Here is a 17775-nt window from a genome sequence, read left to right as displayed (position 1 = left end):
TTGTTAAGCAGACAAACATGATTAGTTTCTTCTTCTTCTTCTTTCTCTTCTTCTTCTTTAGGTGGGAACAACTTGTTACAGAAATCTATTTGAATTTTCTCAGAACATAATCAAAGATTTCTATCGTGTTTACATCATGGTTACCAAGTTGGTGAAACAATCTTTTTATCAACTAAAACGTCACATCAATTTTTTTTTCTAAAGAGAAAACATTTATTTATCAGATTATTTTCAAATATCTGCATGTGTGCGTGTGTGTGTGTGTGTGTGTGTGTGTGTGTGTGTGTGTGTGTGTGTGTGTGTGTGTGTGTGTGTGTGTGTGTGTGTGTTATGTGTGTATATACAGATTTCAGTGAGAATACATGTATGAAAATGTATGTCAATACGTTTCAATGTATGCATGTATGTATGTAAGAACGTATGTAAACGTATGTATTTTTCTCTCTAAATCTAGCCTTTACAATTCAATAAGAGAAGTGTTTTTTAAGTTTTGCACACACACACACACACACACATATATATATATATCCACAATAAAGCATATGTATATATTTATAAAAACAAGTATATATATATGTGTGTGTGTGTGTGTGTGTGTGTGTGTGTGTGTGTATGTATAAATATTTACATATATGTATATAATTAAATATATATAAACACGTATACGTATCCATAAAAATAAATACATGCACACATGCATATACATACATACATGCATACATACATACATACATACATACATACATACATATATATATATATATATATATTAGATCGATCTCTTTATCAAGTGTTTTGCAAGACATTTGCCTATGGTACAAAAAAAAAAAAACACAAGAAAAGACTAAAACACATTTCTCTGTTCTTTTTATGCGCTACATGATTTCTCAGTCGAAGACGACGGGAAAAGTTAGAAGTCTGATGACAATCTTATAAATAACTTCTTTCAGATGTCAACGTTTTTGGAAATTATAGTTGAAACAAAAAAAAAAGGAAAAAACTAATAATAAAAGTATGCGAAAACAGTTTCGAGACTATGAGAAATAAATATATGATGAATATTGTTTAGTTAATCTTAATGTTAATATATTCAATGTTTTGTGTTTAGAAGTGAGGAAAAGAAAACCGAAAATATACAGTGAGGTGAAAAATCAAAAGCAAGCTTTAATGAGTATTAATTACTCTTTGTTTTCTTCCGTCTGTAAATATGGGGAATAAATCTAGACGTGTTTCGGTATTATTAGAACTCTTCAGTGAAGAAGGTGTTTCAATGTTTGTGATTATGTAAAACGATAAGTAGGTAAATATAAAATAAACTACATATATAGTGGTCGATGATCTCATCACTTATGGTAGAAAAATAGAACAAATGTTCAAAGATTAAATTAATTTTAGATAACATCTGTATTAAAAGAAGATTACGTCAGAGACCGTGGAAACAGACGAGGATCTTCGCAGTCAAAGCTTTTTTAATGATGTTCTAAGTTTCTATGAAGCAGAAGTTTACAAATATTTCAGTAACTAGCTTCAACCTCCACTATTTTATGTAAATGAGTTTTCCACCAGACACCTAGAATATGAAAAGTCTATCACGCATGTGTGTGTGTGTGTGTGTGTGTGTGTGTGTGTGTGCGTGTGTGCATGAGCATGTATCTACGTATTTACGTACGTATGTGTGCAACCTCAATCGTAATATATTTTCATCTTTCACGAAGCGCCGCCCATTGCTTGGAAATTTCTAAATTTAGACTCTTTTACTTAATTTCTACCTTACTCAACCCTCTCATTCAAGTTCAATGCAGCTCAACCCGCACCTCACAACTTCCTTATATCACAGCCAAAATAGGCGCAAGATTGTTAAGATTTTAATAATTTATATGATATAGATGGATAGATAGATAGATAGATAGATGGATGGGTGGATGGTTATTGCTACAATTTAAAACATGTTTTTCCCCCACCCCTTCCTGAGGAAGTGTCAATTGTAAACCTTCAGATTCGTCTTCCGATCAAAATATATGAAAATCTCCAAACTCATGAAAAAAGAAAATAAGTGTTAAACATAAAAACACTCTGCGTTGTATATTTAATATCACAGGAAATACATGGAAAGAACAAACAAAAAGCAGATAATGTAAGGACAATTATATCTACTTTCTTTTCATATTCCACTGGAATTGTCTCGTAAAACGTTTTTACAAAAATCTTCTTATATCCTTTTGTCACCATGACCCTGTTATACCATCCCATATTATTCTTTTGACATATTACACCATGTTCTTCCTATAAGATATTCTTAATAAATTTATTGCCAGTTAGATTGAACATGGGTAAAAATAGCAGCTAAATTTCCTTCAAAATTACAGACCATTGCCCTTCACCAAAAATTTTAAAAAATGAATACATGCATTTTAAATGTAAAAGAGTGCTCCAAATACGGAATATCCATCCATCCATCCATCCATACATACATACATAAGTTAAAGAAAATGAGACAACAAAGCCAAGGCAGTGTAAAATTTCTCGGACATTTAAAAAGAGAAAGGTAGTCTTACAGCTGTTTCAGAGATATGAGGGATATCCCTTCATCAGAGACGATGTGGGAGAGTTAAGTAGAAAGAAATAGCAGAGTTCAATATAAAGAGTTATTTTGGAAAGGGAGAGATATAGGAAGTATAAAGGGAAATAAGAGAATGAAAATATGTTGGATGTTACAGTTGCAGTTCCTTTATGCAAGGAAAGTGTTGTGTAGAATGGGTAGAAAGACTTCTTGTCCATGGTATATAGATTCCGATAGTAGGAGTTCATATTTTGCTATTACAAATAGTCTACACCCTATCTACTTCTAATAACTCTATTTAATTCTCTAATATCGTGTCGGATGAAGAGATATCCCTAATATCCTAGAAACAGCTATAATACTACCTTTCTCTTTATAAACGTCCTATAAATTTCACACTGCTTCGGCTTTGTTGTCTCATTTTATTTAACATATACATGCCCACACACGACTAGCATTAAACAGCTGTAAGACTACCATTAAACTCTTCACTCATACTATTATCGAACAGAGAGTCTAACTACGGTCCGTCCGTATCACTTACATAGCTTTACCTGCCATTTTGGCTCTTCTAGATACCAAAACCTCTCGTATCATATCATGTGTGTGTGTGTGTATGTGTATGTATATATATGCGTGTGTGTGTGTATGTGTATATATATATATATGTGTGTGTGTGTGTGTGTACACACACATATATATATGCATGTATAGATACATATACACATACATACATATAGATAGGTAGATAGACAAACACACACACACATACATACATATATATATATATCTTTACATTATATGTGTGACAGAAAGAAAGACAGAGGAAGGGAGGGAGAGAGAGATAGGGTAGAGAGAGAAAGAGACTTCTCACAACACGAATAGATTTAATCGCATGTCGAAACTGCGCATGCCCACTTGAAGCTAAATAATAACGATAGCAAGAACACAACTGCAGCAAAAGTGTGTGTTTGTATTATATTTGTGATAAAAGTAATGTTCGCTGCTGTCATCTTTCGCCCCTGTCCTGGGGACATTGACCAACTGACACTGGAATGTGTCAGTTTTTTGAATGGCCAACCACCACGTTACAGATTCTGACACAACATACAACAAAAGATGTCCTAAAGCACAACTAAAAGACACACAGCATCACCAACATGTTACAATCATTTGCACTAACTACAATAACTTACACACGCCAATACAAACACACTACAACACTATCATTTACAATGGACGAATAGGTGTCATCACCTTGTTTGTTGTTACCACAACATTTCGGATGTTGTACTCTCCAGCGTTCATCAGATGCTCTGGTGGAATTTCGAACACACACCTAAGGTATGTTGCTGATGTCATTTTTCTGTTGATATCAACACCATACCATAGGAATGAGAACAGTGTATCTCATTAGTCAAATAAAGGGTTGGGTTCGAAATTCCACCAGAACACCCGATGAAGGCTGGAGAGTACATCAGCCGAAATGTTGTGATAACAACAAACAAGGTGAGGACAATTATTCGTCCATTGTAAATAATGTACATAATTCCTGATCTCAAAAATATAGAATAGTACACTACAACACCTTGTGGCGTTTGCTCTACCTCTTTACGTTCACAATTCCACATACCGTTCAGGTCAGCTAAACTTTCGGCCTAACAGCCTCGATAAAATAAAGAACCATTTAAGTACGGGAGACGATGTAATCGACTATCCTTTGTCTTCCCAACCTTCTGGCCTTGTGCTTCGATTAGAAAGAAGCATAAGAAGGCCAAAGTTTGGCAGAATCTTTAAAGCATTGGAAAAAAAAACCTTACGAATTTTATCCACTGTCTCCTCAGCCCCATCAATTTCTGCTCTTGTGATTATGGAAGAAACCATTCCAAAGAACACTGAGTCCTCGCTGAGGACTGTGTTTTTGAATTTAGTTGTTAGCCAGCGCTAGCAAATTAATCATATTTTGTCAATGATTTTCTTTCAATTCAGAGTTGGGATACAGAAAACTTACGCACAGAACGTGTATTCTATCTTTTTATCTCACAAATAATGCAGAAGTTCTTGTCTGAGACTGATTCAAGTTTCTCAAGAAATCTACATACATTTATTCAACACACACGCACACACATACACACACTCACACAAGTATGTATGTAAAGACACAGAGAGAGAGAGAGAGAGAGGTAGATTGATAAATACATATATACTTACATAAATATATACATACATGCGGATATTTTTTCCCTTAAAAAATACTTCCAGACCCATCGTATTAGCGACTTCATGAGGAATGCAGATAACTACTAAAAAATATGGTATATGAATCTATAAATACTTTTATTTCCTCAATCTATGTTTGACATTTTCGCGGGAATGGCATAGTAGTAATTTCATTTACTTTTATTTACTTTAGTTTGTGTGGTGGAAACTTTTCCTGATTAATACTACGGTTTGAGCTGAATGCTATTGCAATATTTTCGAAGTAAATTGTCTCTGCTACAGCATGTATTTATTATTAAATTATTACTTTTGGTACTCACAAATGTACGACATGAAGTGAATATATTCCAGTAAAATACTAAATCGAGCTTAGGATTTCGACTCCCAATTCAAAGAAATATTACTTAATAAGATTGAAATATTTAGTCTGTTGCGCATGCTGCACTATTGCATCTAACACTATGCTTTTATGCGTTTATGTTTATAAGCTTGTATACGTACATGCACACACATACACACACATACATCTGGCACAATGCAATGGTTAAAAAAATCATTATTAGACGTTAATTCGTCCGGCACCAAAACGTCTACTAGTGTGCTTTTAATTAAAATTCAACCATCTTTAGTTTTTAATGGTAAAACAGACGATCTCTAATCTAAAAACAAGAAGTCTTCCATTGAAATTTAGATAATATTAATGGTGTACGGTATAGTCTTGTGTGTATGTATTAATCTTGTGTGTATGTATTAATATTGCGTGTATGTATGGATGGATGCGTATCGATGTATGTACAGCTCTATGTACATTTATACTATATGTATGTATGTATGTATGTATGTATGTATGTATAAATAGATAGATAGATAGATAGATAGATAGATAGATAGATAGATCCACGTATGTATGCATGTACATATGCACATATATATAAGTATGCATTGGATGGCTTTATGCATGTATGTATATAAATAGATGGCTGGATGAATGAACGTTTTCCGACCACCAATGTGGTTCTGTCTTCCATTCTTATAACACTTTATGTAGTGTTGTATGCCTAATAAGCAGCCATCTTTGGACACGAGTTGGCTTCCATCATATACCTGCGTGAGTGTGTGCATTGTCCGTATGTATGTATGCACACACACACGTGTGTGTGTGTGTGTGTGTGTGTGTGTGTGTGTGTGTGTGCGTGCGTGCGCGTGTGTGTATTTGCATATCTGTCTATACGTTTCTCAGAAAAAGTAAAACTAAAGAAAGAAACATAGCGAACATAAGAAATAAAATGTGAACGGTGACGATGAATAAATATCATCAGCTGAATTTCAGTCCACTCGTAACTTCTTAAAACTACTAACATAACGAAATGAAGTAAATTCTCCGGCGGATTTGCCCTGCTACTTAGAAACGGTTGCCTTCTAAATTGAGAAGATACAAATCAATGCTGGAGTGTAATGGCTATTGATTCTAGTGTCTATTGTCTTTTCGGATGCTGTCAGACAAGCTATTTCCTTGTGTCTGATAGTTCAGGGTAATAATAGTTAAGATTTTCGTTTAAACAAGCCAAAACAAAAGGAAGAAAGAAAGAAAATATAATATACTTAAGAACAATGTTAAAACAACAACAATAACAACAATGAAGTCGATGACGAAAACAAGAAGAGATAAACTTTATACTTTTTACGAAAAAAAAATCAAATTTATGCGAAAAATATATTCACAAATGTCTAAAATTTAGTGTTGCATACATCATGTCATATTTATAGTAGAAAGTTATTTTTACAATGCATACGAGCGCACATACATGAGCACATACAAACTTACATAGAGGCATATGTATATGTGTGAGTGTACATATAATATGATATATATACGGATATATATATATATGTATATATGTATATATATACATACACACACATACATACATAGATACAAATATATGCACACACATACACAAACATATGTGTGTATGTGCACATGTGTACACACACACAAAGATACATGCACAGATGTATTCAACGCAAGATGCATACATATTTATACATATACGTATATTGAATTTGCATCTGTATATATGTGTGTGTGCGTCTGTGTGTATATGCATGCGCGTGTGCGTGTACCTAAAATTAAAATGTATTAATATAGGCAATTCATTTTCTATATTTTATTAATTTTAATTTATTTTTGTTGTCTAAAGATCGATACTTATATAAATCACTTGATAATTATAAACTGAAGCTATTTAACACAATATAATTTAAATGAAATCAGTTATTTCTAATAATTTAAAATATTGTCTTGATTATACTTTTTTTTCTTGTTTACCCCCTTCCCTATCCTAGCTTCCTGATACATTATGTCTATAAGGAATCTCTATTGTATACTGACGCTTTCCTTCTTAAAGGCAAAAAAAAGATTTTTCTGTTGTTGTTGTTATTATCATTATTATTATCATTATTATTAATATATAAAGGATTGAGATAATTCCTCCAGAAGATATAGAGTCAAAATTAAAAGAAAAGTGCCGTTGTCATCCAGTGAACGATATTTCGACATCTCATGTGTCTTGAACAGGTTCAAAAAATAATTTTGTCAATCTATTTCATTTTGACTAAATATCGTTCACTAGATGACAATGGCACTCTTCTTTTAATTTTGACTTATTATTTTTATTATTTTGGTTTGGCTCTGGTTTGGTCTTATTCCTGGATGAATTTATGTGGGTAGCGGGTTACTACCTGTAACCTGAGGCATCCACAAGTTTTCAGCAGTCTTTCATGTGCTTAGAACCCTAATTATTACCATTATTATTATTATTATTATTATTATTATTATTAATATTCTTGCGAACTGGCATAATTATTAGCATGCCTGACAAAACACCTAGCGGCATTTCGCCAGTCTTCAAGTTTTGAATTCACATTTCTCTGAGGTTCACTTCCCCTTTCATCTTTTCGGGGTCGATAAATTAAGTACCAGTCGAGCTGAAATCGACTTACTCCCAGCCCCGAAATTGCTGGCATTGACCCAAAATTTGGAATCATTATTATTATTATTAAGTAATGTCGGTGCTACTACTACCTCGTTCCCAAGGTCTCAAGTCACTGAAATTAATCTAACATGTCAAGAATAGGCTTTACCAAGATGAAAAGTGATAGTAAAAGTGCCCTCTCCACTATAAAACGAAAGTCATTTTTAACTAAAGAAAAGTAAAAGAGTCTTCAATGGCTATACTTTTAATGTTCGCCATGTCATGCGATGACGCACACAAGATAAAGTTTTTCATAAAGTAATGTATTCACAAAGGCAATTTCTTGCGATAAATTCCCTTGAGATACATTTCTATTGATATCTTTTTATACAAGTAAGGTAAAGCTTTCCATACACTTCACGACGAGAGCAAAGACATTTGCGAAGAAGACAGCAAATAGATATTTTCTGTATTAGCTCTTAATCCTTCTCTCTTCCATTAACATTTGTTGCTCCCGGTTAGCAAAAACATATGCGTTGTCCACTTTAATTCTTGTTGTAACCATATTTATGCTGAAATATTCTGCCTTTATTTCAGTTCATGTTTGAAATAATGACCTGAAAAGGGGTGGTCTCCGGTGGTATCAAAAATGTTAGGAGTTTCATTAAATATTCGGTGGCTGATGTCCCGACATTGTCATACGATACGATACACTGTTACACCGATCAATGATACCAATATCATTGAACGTCATAGTACATAGCCTTCATTCTAGTGTCTTTCGGTCTTACTTTGGTCCTTAATTCTTTTCTTTTGTGATAAATGACACAGTTTTGCCTTTCGACAAAAACTTTCGTTACCGTACGGCGCTGGAAATACATAAACGCCAAAATACTTGCTTAACATAATAATTATACGTCTATAACAATAGCGATCAGATACCACGTGTCTGGAAGTGATATTCTTAATCACACAGCCACGACTGTGTCTATATTAAACTATATTTATTTTTCATATAAATTATGTACACATGAATTGGCAGAGTTGTGTAATTTGAATCTCACATAAGTCTTTTTTCTATTCTTCGAAGAAAATGCAAATCATAAAAATGTATTTGAGTAAATGAGTGTATGTACACACACGCACACATATACATGAATATAGACGGGGAATGAAAACAAAGAGACTGAGATAGAACGATTTGTTGGGGTGGGGTGCGCCGCGTGCGTGTATATACATATATATATATGTAGAGAGAGAGAGAGAGAGAGAGTGGGGCAGATAGATAGGCAGACAAACAAAAGATAAATAGATAGATAGACAGACAGACAGACAGACGGACAGATAGACGGACAGATAGACAGACAGATAGACAAATGGATAGATAGACAGACAGACAGACATATATATATATATATATATATATATATATATATATATATATATATATATATATAGAGAGAGAGAGAGAGAGAGAGAGAGATTTTAGTACTGAAACTGAAATCGTCACTAGGTTTTAGAAATTAAATTCTCGGGAATAACTAGAGTAGAATAAAGTGCAGCTGGAGGGAAGGGAGGGGTATAAAGTGAGAGAGATTTGGAACAGATTGCACAAACGTGTTAAAAGTAAAGATTAAGACGGTACCATATCATTTACTCCAATGACAAGGAGGTAACAGCAACTAAAGTGGAGAAATCAAACTGATAGCGTGTGTCACGTGGGAAAAGTGAAATAAAATGTGTTGACGTTTGAAGGTCATCCATTACAAAAGATGACCAATAGAAACATGGGATTGGGGAAAGTGGTAGTGGTGATGGTGGTGATAGATATTGGAATGCTAGAATCGTGTCGTAAAGGCTCATGGCGTCGTGGTTAGTGTATTCGGCTGACGGTCGTGATTTTGATTCCCGCGATGCGCTGTGTCCTTGAGCAAGACACTTTATTTCACGTTGCTTCAGTTCACTCAGCTGGCAAAAATGAGTTGTACCAGTAATTCGCAAGGATCAGCCTTGTCACATTCTGTGCCACTCTGAATCCCCTCGGAACTCCGTTAAGGGAACGCATGCGTGGAGTGCTCGGTTGCTTGCCCGTTAATTTTACGAGCAGCTTGTTCCGTTAACCGGATCAACTGGAACTTTCGTCGTCGTGGTCGTCGTAACCAGCGGAATGCCAGTTAATTGAAATGTGTGAGAGGAAAAAAAAATGGCAAGGAATCAGGACAAGTGTTTAGATGTGTATCTCATAATATGCAAAGTCAAGCACTAAATATAATCCTCATTATGCAGCAGCAATATGATAACAAAATTTGTTACATATCCACTTTTAGCTTTATATCAACCAAAAATATTATTTTTTGCCGAAGCCTAATATCAATATTGGTGTAGAGTTTTATATTCGTAAAACGTATTTCCCAATATGTTAATTAATATTTAACTCATTCATGTCTAACTACGTTGCCTAGAACATCATAACTTCAGCAGATAACATTAAAATTGTGACAGAGAACACACCATAGCTGTGAAATTATATATCTGTCTGTCTGCTCTCGATAGATACTCTACAACATCTCATGAATATAGTGTCCAAGTTATTTTAGAATCTGATTACAATGAGAGCTAATATTGTGTGGCGCCAGCAGTTAAGTTTTATAAACTTTGGATTACATGATGCTTCCACTCGAAACTAGCTTATACAGAGAAAAAAAACAAACAAACAAGTACATCTCATACCTTAAACAGGAATTCGTGCCAAGTAAAATAACGACAGGGATAATTTTAAATGAAATCTAAAATGTCTACACGTTTTTAATTAAGTGGCAGTGTGATTACGAACTTTGTTCCACGTCTACATGGTTTCAGTTGCAGGCCTCTTGTCTGGCTCTTTGGGCAATTGTCTTCTGGAGTAACTGAGGACTGAACAAAGCTTTGTGAGTGGATTTGGTTGTGCATGTGTGTCTGTATGATATATTCACATGTATGTATATGTATTTGTGTCTCCTTTTCTTGACACGACATCACGTGACAATTTGTAAATGAGCGTAACCATGTAACATTAGTAGTATTCGTTCTTTGCCAAACCTCCGTGGAAACAGGTCCCACAATTAAGAACGATTGCTTGAAAACAGGTGAGGCTTGGTCGCTTGAGGCTATATGTTTCATCTAGGCATGTGGCTAGCTGTAAATAAACATCATTTCAAAGCCCAACAAATCCAAAATGCATCTGGCGTTCTTGTTAGCTAAATGAAAAGCTTTTTGTCTCTCTTCGAAATATATTGCGTCTCTAAACACATAACGTCCACAAGAGATTTTATCTCGGACAAAAACCGTAGTAACTTTCCTATCAAAGCTGCTTATACATTAAGAACGGTACTTTTTCCATTGCGTATACTCAAATTTCTTATAATATTTACTTTAACAAGTAATCGGACGCTGACACTCGTTGATGCTGCATCGAAGAGGCCAGGGAATAGAAGAAAGAAGGCATGCACCCAGCACCAGAGCTGAAGACACCTCCGAAAGGAGGGGCCCCGCCACGTCAAAACAGTAGAGGAGTAGGGGCCGAAACCGGACGTGGTTCCTCCTGATGATGTCTTCAGCTAACTGGATCCTAATCCACCAAGGGAAGGTATGTCGGAAGAAAGTAATTCAACAACCCGAGTTGATGAACCGTAAGACGTGTGGCCAGAACCTCCTGGAAAATAACCATAGCGAGGGACATTCCACAGTTGAATTAGAACAGTCACAAACAGTGAAAGAAGACATGCACCCAACACCAGAGCTGAAGACACCTCCGAAAGGAGGGGCCCCGCCACGTCAAAACGGTAGAGGAGTAGGGGCCGAAACGGGACGTGGTTCCTCCTGATGATGTCTGCAGCTAACTGGATCCTATAAAGGAGCTGTTGTGGTAGCAGACCACGAAACATGGTTGAAATTCCTCATTTGGCTGCTATATGGTATTAACAATAATCAAAACGAAATATAAAAGGTTTGTATTTATAATGAAGTATGTCTGTGAGAGCAGATTCATTACTTTTTAGACATCATATAACAATATCTTTTTTTGTTTTTATTTGCATTGTAAAAGATTGTTTTGCCTGTTTCTCCTAAACAAGTGTTTTCACTTTTAAATAATACACCATTTCGTATTCAGAAGTTATTGTTTACAAATATATTCCGTTTTAAATAGCGTATATGAAGGTTAACGATAAAATATATTACTATAAGGGCAAAATGTATCACATTACCACAAAAACAACATAGATTCCTTTTTATACATACATATATGCGTGTGTGTATGAGTACATACATATATGTATATATACATATATATATGTATGCATATTTATGAATGTGTTTGTGTGTATGTGTTCATTTCCTTTAAGAAATAAATACTGAAAGAACTAATTTATATACATTTATGTTAATGGAGCGAAGGTTACTTTTAAAGCTATCAGTTTGAATTATTTTTCACGTCGTATATTGTTCTTTTGTTCTTGCGAAAGAAAATATTCCTCATAAATTCGATACTTCAAATCTGCTTTTAAAAAAGCGTATATTATATTTTCTAAAAATGTTTCTTCATATTCAACTTTTTCTTTATATTAGCTGGAAAAAGTTATTCCAAAAGTAAAATAAAACCCTTTTGGGAAAGGAGGAATACTTGGTCTCAGATAATGTATGATCGTAGTTTAAAAGTTTCGAAGTTCTAAATATGCTTAATAAAAATTTATAGCGAGACGCAAGCATAATATATTTTCTTATGAACTAGAGGGGCTTATAATTCATGCTTCCAAGTAACACATACAAATGTCATTTACGCTCAAAAACATTAAAAAAGTTATAACAAATATATAATATCTTTGCGGAATATTCCAAAACGTGAATTAACAAATGAAATATATGCAAACGCTCGTTAGAAATTCTTGAGTTGCACGTACTGAGCCGGCGATTTTGGCAGTAGCTTTGTATTAGAGTTACGGTAATTTTATCAGATAAAACTCAGCGTAGTCAAGACAGAAAATTCAGTACAAAATATATTGCAAAATATATATAAAGGGAAGACTTCAGAGCAGAGAAGTAAGAAGAGAGAAAGATGAATTTAGTCAATGAGAATCTACAGACAAGTTACTGAATCGAGCTATAAAACGGTAAAACAAAAAACGGTAACACAAGACTATAAACAATGGTAGTTGATTGACTTTTACACTTAGTGTATTAGTGATAGATTCAGACGATGATATATTTATACACAAATGTTTGTTTTTCTTTTAAAATTTAGTAGAAGCTAAATATTAATGTTTCTGCTAAATATTAATAAAAATATACGTGTACTCATATTTTAAGCTTTATTCTTCCTATTTGCGTCAATATTTCTGCATATATATATATAGATATATATGTGTGTGTGTGTATGAATTATATATATATATATATATATATATATATTTATTTATTTATTTATATTCCCTAATATTATCCTGATATTATATATTACCTATTTTATTTATCTGTGTGTGTACATGTATATATATGTATACATATATACAAAATATGTCTGTTAGTTCACAGGTGATCTAAACGACTAGGTAGACTAGGTAAGTGCTGTAACGGATTATTTGTGCCCCAAGGTTACAGCCGAGATGGTAATTATAGAGATATCCCAGAAACAGCTGTAAAACTTTGAATGTTTTCTTTTTCCAATAATAATAATGTATATGACTTGAGGTGCTTGCATTGCCTTAACGTTTGTTGTCCTCTTTAACAATTATGTATACATATATACACACACAAACAAACACACACACATATATATATATATATATATTGATATAAGGGCATTACTATACAATAATGCCTCACGCTATGAGGGACTCTAAGGTCAGACTACCATAAAAAACACATTTTTACCGAACGCGAGGAAATGCAACTCTCAAAGCCAACTCCTTAAAAACAGACTGAATTATAGATAATGATTTCGTAGTTATTGTAGTATTATACAACTTCTACTCGTCAGTATAATATGGTCAAGAAAAATAGAAATAAACAGTGCATCAACATACCAAACGAACACCTTGTATCCAGCATAGCATATGGACGACTGTTCATCGCTATTTCCCTATGTAAGTGGCGGGAATTTCGAATTGCATCTCGGTAAATATGCCTCTTACTCAGAATAAATTCAGCACTGAATATATTCTGGTAATATATTTAAATTCAATAATAGGACGAATTCTTTTACAAGAATTTATCACGTAGCTAGCGTGAAAAAAACCTCATAAGGGAAAAAAATCCATCATTTATTCCCGAAATATATATTTTTATTTATATAAGGGCATTACTATACAATGATGCCTCACCAGAATATATTCAGTGCTGAATTTATTCTGAGAAAAAAAAAACACATGTACCGAGATGCAATTCGAAATTCCCGCCACTTACATAGGCAAATACCGATGAACAGTCTTCTATGTACTATATTGGATACACGGTGTTCGTTTGGTATGTTGATTCTCTGTTTACTGCTATTTTTCTTGACCATATTATACTGACAAGTAGATGTTGTATAATACTGCAATAACTACGAAATCATGATCTATAATTCAGTCTCTTTCTAAGGAGTTGGCTTTGAGAGTTGCATTTCCTCGCATTCGGTAAAAATGTGCTTTTTATAGTAGTCTGACCTTAGAGTCCCTCATGGCGTGAGGCATTATTGTATAGTAATGCCCTTATATAAATAAAAAATATATATTTCGGGAATAAATGATGGATTTTTCCCTTATGAGTTTTTTTTCACGCTAGCTACTTGATAAATTCTTGTAAAAGAATTCGTCCTATTATTGAATTATATATATATATATATATATATATATATATATATATATATATATATATATATATATATGCACGCACGCGCGCGTGTGTGTATGGATGAATGTTCATGAAGATAAACAAACAAAAGTATCATTCAGCGCAACTGTTGTAAACCTAAAGTTTCGTAGACGCAGATGTGTCTCTACATCTTCAGCCTATCTCCGAACGTGGATTCGCCTACAGAAATGTAAGAATTTCGAGCTGAGTTACTCTATTATGAAATAAAACTATTCTGAACTGGAAAAGAAATATTATGCCTTACGATACGATATTTGCAATACATTTTACGTCAGTTTATGCGTCTAAAACTCCCAGTCATATACTCTGAGTAAATGCATTTCTTATCAAAATTATTAAGTATATGCACATGCACACACACACACACACACACACACACATACACACACATATATATATATATATATACGTATGTATGTGTGTGTGTATGTTTGCGTAAGTTACCGAATACCTTTGCTTAAATTATTGAGGTAATAACATTTGTGAACATTAACCATAAGAAAAATGTTATGTATCTATTTTGTGAAGCAACCGTATTTTTCAATGATATATTTTTTAAACTGTGGAGTACAGGATGCAGGGAAATGGAGTAGATTTCTGGAAATGCCCTATCCAAATACGCCTTCAAACTTTTCAATATCACATTGATCACAAGAATTTTCTGAAAGCGTTTTCCTTTTTTTTTTATGAGAATGAGACGAAATAGATATATGATATGGAAACAAATTCGATCTTGTTGAATAAAAAATATTTTCAAAAACTTTGTACAATACCTCCTCTTCCGTTTCTTGACTTACACCTTGTTGAGACCTCATTTCTCTCGAAGAACGCATATTCTAAAGTTTAAGATAAATAAAAACAACATAATGGATAATTATAAATATGATATAATGAGAGTTGATTCTTATTTTTATCAAATAAAGTGAAATTAGAAGCGATCTTATTATCAATATCATCAAGATGACTAACGACTTCATACTGTTATCCCACTGCTGGTGGTTTAAGTTTCTAATATTATTCAAGAAAGGCAAAGGAGGAACATAAATATGCCGTCGAATACAAGAAAAATTTCAATGTGGTTGCTGGAGCCAATAAGAGAATAGTGACTGATGTTAAAGAGATAACAACAGTAAGATAATTGGAGTCAAGCCAGTGGTGGAACAGCTAAGTGTACGAGAGAATCTATGAGGAATTTGTAGCAGGGTCACTAGGGCCAAATCAAAAGTGCAATGGTGGCTCGTACAAACGAACAAACGTAAACATGGTTGCTGTTGGAATAACAATGGGGTCACTGGATCTAGTGAGTGAGCCTCAACAAAATCACTGGAAACAATGGGTGACCTCTATGACCATCATCTTACACAAAAGAATACGATAAAAAAAAATGTAACTCTAGATACGGCATCTGATAAAGAAATAAAACGAGATAGTCATGGCTGAACTGCCTTTCTTCACAAATGAATATGATAAAGATGACCAGGTTCTAAGCGACTATGAAGATAAATAAAATATAAATAATGCTCTATTCGTATCTAAACTTATAAAATTTTGTCAAGGAAGAAATTTTATTTTGTTTATAAAAAATATATAAATCTTCACTAAAATAACCGACATTTTAATAATGTAGGTTATTTTATTGTTTTTTTTTTTTTACTAATAATTTAAATTGATGTATAGTGTTGCAGATCGTGCAATACACTATATAGTGACTCGCATACACATAACATCTCTTATTAACACACACACACACACTGAGTTTATTTTTTTAATAGTCAATTCCTTCTCATTAACTGAATCACTCCCTTTACTTCTAAGCATATATGTGTGTGTGTATATATATGTGTGTGTGTGTGCGTATCTATTTATGGATGCATATATGTATGTTTATATCATATATGCATATATATATGACAAAAGGTAACATATTAAATATATATATATATATATATATATATATATATATATATATAATATACTCTAGTTTATGATGTATATGGTACAATATAATAGGTATAAATGCACATATAATATGTAGATGCATGTATGTATGTGTATATATATATATATATATATATATATATATATATATACATACGTATATGTATGTGTTTATATAAATAAATATATATATATATATATACATACATACATACATATATATATATATATATATATATACATACATACATACATATATGTATGTGTTTATATAAATAAATATATATATACATACAAATATATAAACTTGCATACACATGTGAGTGTGTGTGTGTGTGTTAGTGCAGACTTTCTTTCCTGGTTTCTGGATTCAGTTTGCATAAGCTCTTTATTGTCAGTAAATATTTTATTAAAGTTTAAAGTGGCATTTAAAAGTCTGGTGAAAGAAGAAAATGGTGCTTCTTTCCCAGCAGCAGATCAGAAAATGGTGGGAACAGGGTAGGCGAGGTAGGGAGGAAGAATACTGAAAGACGTCACAGTGGAATATGTGCGCGCATATACCTACCAACATATATATACTTTATATATATATATATATATATATATATATATATATATATATATATATCTGCATGTATGTAAGTAGGTATGTGCATGTGTATGCATCTATGTACATGTGCATGTATTATGCATATACAGAGGTCTGTGTGTGTGTCACCATGTACAAATATGTGTCAATCTGAATATACACACATACACACATATTTATTCATTTGAAAGTTTCAATCTATTCAATAAGTTCAATGTCTCTTACTAAATATTATTTTTCTTATTTCTCTTTATCAATCATTTCATATACATTTTTGTTCAGTTTTCTTCTTTTTCTTCTGTTTTTTTTTATTTATTTATTGTTTTTACTTATTTTGTTTTAATTCAATATTTTTGTTAATTAATTTATAATTTATATATGTTTTCTATATGTCTTACTTATGCATGGCAAGTTACACATACTCCATTGCAGACTTTTAATACTGACTAAAGTAATTTCCAATAATAGTGATGAGAACAAAGATAACAAGAAAGAAATATGGTGAAGATGATGGTAAAAGTAACACTACTACTACTAATACTACTACTACTACTACTAATAATAATAATAATGATAATAATAATGATAATAATAATAATAATAAT

General features: G+C 32.9%; 1 protein-coding gene across 1 annotated transcript in view; it reads right to left on the bottom strand.

Moving 5' to 3' along the window:
- The window catches only part of LOC106867248 (coiled-coil domain-containing protein 39), a 798380-nt gene that overhangs the window by 145620 nt on the left and 634985 nt on the right, over positions 1-17775 (bottom strand). Inside the window, exon 19 of the mRNA XM_089366422.1 lies at positions 15417-15479. Within this exon, the coding sequence (XP_089222548.1) occupies positions 15417-15479 (63 nt within the window). The remainder of the gene's footprint in view (positions 1-15416; positions 15480-17775) is intronic.

This window comes from Octopus bimaculoides, chromosome 19, assembly GCF_046866305.1.
Source record: "Octopus bimaculoides isolate indiv1 chromosome 19, ASM4686630v1, whole genome shotgun sequence".
NCBI classification, from domain to species: Eukaryota; Metazoa; Mollusca; class Cephalopoda; order Octopoda; family Octopodidae; genus Octopus; species Octopus bimaculoides.
This window is presented reverse-complemented; position numbering and strand designations above follow the sequence as displayed.